Below are 5,655 nucleotides of genomic sequence, written 5' to 3'. Positions count from 1 at the left end.
TGATTTTGTCAGATACAAAAGCTTCATTTCTTGTTATGTAGATCTTGCTTCATCTTGTTCTTAACCATCCAGCAGAAAATTATAAAAAGAAGGTATAAAAAGGAAAGCCACATTAATATGCACAGCTGTAAAAGACTCAAGTCAACAATTTCTGACATTGCCAGTCTTATGGAAAACCTACTACTATTATGGACTACTGGACTATATTGGAATATTTTGCTGAATTCTCACACCTATAGTATTTAAATGACAATGGAATAGCCTTCCCTCACAAAACTAATCAAAAGCATGGGACACAAATGAATGACCTTTTTGTGTGTGTATATTCAAAATAATTAAGATAGACATACAGATACTGTCTCTTAATTTCATAAATAGGAAGATTGGTTCTAGTAGTGTTTGTAAACAGGATATCATGTCCACATCTTCTACAGTGAATAACCACTAAGACAACAATATGCAATGTATTAATAACTGAAACTGTCCAACTAGTCGGAATTGAAACTGTCTAATTGCTATTTTTTTCTCATTAGAATTATGGAAAAAACAGAAAAGAATCTCCATCTGTATTCCTTGTGTCAGAAAAGCAAAGCAAAACAAACTAAATGGGACCTAACAAACCATAGCAAAAGTAAACATTGCATCTATCTTCAACCTCTTCCCCTAACTGACAGTTTTCATCCTGATTCTTCCATGACCTGTTTTGGTTATGGCTGGTGAGCTGATGCATGTTATTTTTCTTTCAAGACACAGCGGTCACTCTCCTACAGTGTGGACACTGGGAGATATCAGGAAAAGACCTTAAGTTGGGTGACATTTTTCAGGATCACTTCCTGTTCTCAATGACTGTTGAGCCAAGGGCATATTTGGCTTCTGAGGAATGTCTGTTTCTGCAACTGCCAACACCAGCAGTGCAAGTCTGTCTGTCGCTCCCCTCTGGTCTCTCTCTCTCTCTCTCTCTCTCTCTCTCTCTCGCTCTCGCTCTCGCTCTCGCTCTCGCTCTCTGTCTCTCTCTCTCTCTGTCTCTCTCTGTCTCTGTCTCTCTCTTTTTCTCTCTCTTTCCTTCTCTCTCCTTCTCTCTCCCTCTCCCTTTCTCTATCTTCTTCTATTTTGTTTTTCTTCATGAATGATGAGCACAAGCCCTGTTCATGACCACTCATCACTAGATTGACCTCTCATATGGAACCTGTAGATACCAGAAGAAGACATGGAAATCAATAGAGGTATCTGGAGGTGCAAATGCTCTACTCTTTCGCTAATGGTAAAGCCCACGTGCACAGCAGGAACACCTCACTGCAGAAATCACAAGTGTCCACTGCTGAGATAGTCTCCCTTCAGAATGGTTCTGTATATATAAAAGCCAAAAAAGTGAAAAATGTGGCTCCTCACCATGTCTGTAACACAAAGGCAACAAATTTCATGGTACACGATTTCTTCCTGATACACCCTCTTCACCCTGCACAAAAGATCTGTGCACCTATGTCCCTACTGAAGAATCCAAAAAATCATGGGGCCATTTACTTACAATTTGAAGGAGCATGGCTCTTCCTACTACCCTCCAACCAAACTGTTCTCAAAACTGCACCAGTCCTACACCTGAATGAACAGTTACTCAGGACCGAAACAAGTCTGAATTTATGAGAGATAGTTGCTTAAACCTCCTACTTTGGATATTCCTTTGAAAGAATGAGGGTGTAGCATCTGCCAAATAGCTCACTGCTTGCAGGCGTTTTAAACTGGGGTTTTGATCTCTGGACTTGCCACCCATTCCGCACCCTCGGGTGCATTCAAACAGAGACGCAGACTGTGTACGGTGGTGTGAGCCTGTAATCCCAGCACTTGGGAGTCTGTAAAAAAGAATCGATGTGAGTCCAATCTGGTAGTGAGACCTGGAGCACCCTGTAGACCCTTCCCTAAAATAAAAAATAAAACAAATTAAAAAATGAGGATATAACCCTGGAGACAGGTGATAGAACAGCTCTTAAACAAAGACAAAACAACCGTTTGACCTAAGGAAACTGCGGGAAACACACAAAGTGCAACTCAGTATTTGAAAGATAATTAGATCATGGCGACTGAGACATACAAAGAACTACTGCATAGAACATGAAATAAAGGATTTCTCCTGAAAGGCCTAAGTGAAAAGCTACACAGAAGATTAAGAGTCACCACCTGAAGATGGAATCAGAAAAATACCAGAATGCCAGAAGTAGGGTTAGGAGAGTGAGGAGCATTGCTTGTGAAAATATTATTAAGGAAATCCCGTGATGAAAACTAATTTGAAGATACACCATAGACTTTGTCAGTAAAACCAACTGTGGATTCAGGGCCATTGAGACGTCCTCAGAGATCGCAGACCACCTTATTCAGTAGTGGTGATTGACAAGATTTGCAGAAACAATACCCACAAACAGTTGTACCAAACATACAAACAGAAGGAGAGACTGTAGACCTAGGCTTAAAGAGAAAAAATGCAGTGGTCCATGTAGCCTCCATAGGTATCATGATGCTGAGAAAACACCGTGGGTTATCCATGGACAATTTCATTTTAATATCTAACAAGAATATTGGCAAAAATGACGTGTGTTAGGAATTTGTATCTAGAACACAAAGGCTTTCCCTAGTAGGGTCAGTTGCAGTGAAATCTGGAAAATCTTTTTGAGTTTGAGCAGATTGCAGTCCACGTTGAATTACCACGTGTTCACACGTGTGTTCTCTGAACCTTTTATTTAGGGAGGTGAGCAGACTCGACCTGTATATCATTAACAACTTCAGTGAAGTAGACAACTAGGGGAACATACAATCCAGGTAAATAAATATCTTGTACAATTACAGCAAGAGACATAAAACCAGGTTCCATTTGGACTATGAGATCATTGCCCATCCAAATGCAAATGTGTACTTTTGTATTGGACCCTCAAGGCAGAGTGAAGAGTCAGGACAAAATCACACAACTGGCACACAGGCAGAAGCTGAAGAAGTAATGCAACATCACTCCTAATATCTGAGGATAAAGTGTAGTCCAAGTTCTTTCAATCCTGTGGCCCAGGTCCCGTGGTGAAATGCTTAGAAACAAGACAATGGCAACGTCCTTCTCATCATCTTCTGGGCTACAGTCCAAGATGGAAGTAAGATATGCCAGCCATCCTGGTATTTTATTTGGAAGGGCACACAGCATGGAGGTGAAGGTGCCATTTTTCAGATCCTCTTTATAAAGGAGCTGCCCTGTTTGCCCAGTGCAGACTCAGGAGCAGCTCCACAGCCTCCTTCAAGATGCTGGTGGTCCTGCTGACAGCGGCCCTACTGGCCTTGAGCTCCATTCAGAGCTCAAGTGCAGGTATGAGAAATGGGGTCCTGGGTCACTCAGCTTGGGGTTCAGGAGACCACACTCCAAGGCGGTGAGGGTGTACCATAAGGAGAATTCAATGAAAGGAGAGGCAGGACTATGGAGGTCTTATGGCAAGGGTATGATGACTGAGGCCAGTATTCCTTATCAGGACAATGTAATTCAAGTTACAATAATATCAGCACGAATATAAATTTACTTCTGTTTGACTTTTGAACAGTAAAATAAATACTTTTGTGTTTGCATTTAAATTGTTCTGTGCTGTGAAGCATGGATGGGACTATGAGGGGATTGACACTGGGAAGCCCCGTGGTGGGGATATTTCCAAGTTCTGGCTGCGTGGAGCAGGCTTTCTGCTCGGGTGATTCAGGGCTGATCAGAGATATGGAGCATCTCTAAGAGTTAAATCAAAGAGCCTAAATTTGAGAGCAAATTTCAGTATTGATGGAGTGATACAGGAATATCATGGATCATTTTCTCTGAACCACATACAATATTTCAACATATTTTGAGGTTATGTCATTTGATTCACAAATGCCTCATACTGGTTTAAATTTATGTAAAAGATTTTTAAGTAAACATAGGACTTAATGAAGGAAAACTGTAAGCCAATGAGTAACACGATACTGAAATAAATAGAATATTTAAAAGAATTATCAGTGAAGGGTGATAGAGTCTGAGGAGGACAAAAAGGAAGTGTCTACCAGGTCCTCTTTAAAAGGGTTTGAGATTCAGCAAGACACCTTCTCTGCCACCTATTAAATCTGCTTATATGTCCAACAATATGATCCCAGTGAGGGGCTGGGTGCTACAGAGAGTTCATGTGGGGCTATGTAAGTTGCTGTTTAAAGCCACCTTTCCTTGTAGTAATTTTTTCAGCTCTTACAGGGTGGCAGCTGACCGTGCACCTCATCTGTGCTTTATTTTCTAGAGCTCATCTATGAAGCGTCTTCCTCCCAGATATCAGGTAAAACCAAATTGTTGCACAGTCAACTTTCACTCACTTCCTTCCCGAAGGTATTTTTCTGGCGTCTGGCATCGAATCTTTATCTGTATGTTGGGGAATGGATGATTGCTCCATACCCCTCTAAAAATATAGAAAAAATTCAACACCTGGCATTCTGAGGAGCAGAAGCTAGGTAACCTTGTTCGTTAAGAGAGAGAACTAGTGTCAGAGGCAATGGGCAGAGGGAGGCTCCCTGTGTACTCACAGAGCGACCACTGACTGACGAAGCACTGTGGGGGCTCGCTCATTTTTTTGCTCAGCTCTTCCATGGTACTGGGATTCACTGTATGTCCTCCTTATTTCCTGTGCTCCTTCTTAAGACCATATGGTCACCTGTGACATGCCCAAAAATATGTGGCTATGGAATTTCTCTCTATGTTTCTGCACTCACCTGTGTCCTCACAGATGATAAAGAAGAGGCCACCACCTTTCTGTGAACTCGATATGATCTGTCCCTTCGATCAGAAGGATCTAAGGCTTTTCTCCACCTAGCTTACTCTGCACCTACACCTACTTTCCACAACACACTTAGGCGTCCTGAACAGATTCACTGGCAGAAAATTCACACAGTATTGTGTGCCAACATACAACCAGGAACACAAATGCAATTCATTATCATTTTCTTCACTCTTCATGTCTCAGAAATGTCTCTGTTCACTAAAAGAATCCACGTTCTACTTTTAGCCAAAGGAGAGCAACTACAGTCCCTGGTGGCCATCATTCAGGTTTTCTGCATGACCCACATGTTTTGTGCATGGGTCTAGAGCCACTGTCTGTGGAAAGGCACTGGGCATGAGGGAGAAGGCTGAGAGTGTGGTGTGTGGAAGGGAAGAGTCATGTGACCCTGAGTTCATCAACCGTTGAGCTTTGACCTTTTAGATTTTGGGAACCAACGTCAGGACTCTGCTGAGGAAGTAGACCGGCCACAAGAAAGCACCCCTGGTGATGATGCAGATGAAGGTGATGATGAAGAAGAAGGTGATGGTTCCCAGGAGGCACCACCCAAGCCACCTCCTCGGCCTCCTCAGGGAAAACCCCCTAGACCACCCCAGCAGAAACCTCGTCCAACACCTCCTTCGGGAAACCAGCAGAGACCACCCCAACAAAAAGGTCAGCAACAGAACCGCCCTTCCCGTTCCTTAAATAAACAAGGACCACCCCAGCAAGGAGGAACACAAAAACCACCCGGCCCCCCTCGTCCATGAAATCAGCAGGGACCACCCCCACAAGGAGGCCAGCAGCAACCCAATGGTCCTCCTGCTCCAGGAAACCAGCAGGGACCACCCCAACAAGGAGGCCAGCA

At 43.1% G+C, this 5,655-nt stretch overlaps 1 protein-coding gene across 1 annotated transcript; it reads left to right on the top strand.

Moving 5' to 3' along the window:
- Positions 1-3,273: 3,273 nt before the first annotated feature.
- Positions 3,274-5,557, top strand: LOC101581997 (acidic proline-rich protein HP43A-like). The gene is made up of 2 exons (XM_004627374.1): positions 3,274-3,337; positions 5,232-5,557. Exons 1-2 carry the CDS (start codon positions 3,274-3,276, stop codon positions 5,555-5,557), a joined length of 390 nt encoding a protein of 129 aa, XP_004627431.1.
- Positions 5,558-5,655: the final 98 nt, after the last annotated feature.

This window comes from Octodon degus, unplaced genomic scaffold (assembly GCF_000260255.1).
Source record: "Octodon degus isolate 3935 unplaced genomic scaffold, OctDeg1.0 scaffold00018, whole genome shotgun sequence".
Taxonomy (NCBI): domain Eukaryota; kingdom Metazoa; phylum Chordata; class Mammalia; order Rodentia; family Octodontidae; genus Octodon; species Octodon degus.
This window is presented reverse-complemented; position numbering and strand designations above follow the sequence as displayed.

What these genes read in the sequence shown, in the direction of transcription:
- LOC101581997 (XM_004627374.1), top strand. Translation starts at nt 3,274, where the DNA reads ATGCTGGTGGTCCTGCTGACAGCGGCCCTACTGGCCTTGAGCTCCATT. An exon ending in CATTCAGAGCTCAAGTGCAG is followed by an intron (nt 3,338 to 5,231) that starts GTATGAGAAATG and finishes TTGACCTTTTAG; the next exon opens with ATTTTGGGAACCAACGTCAG.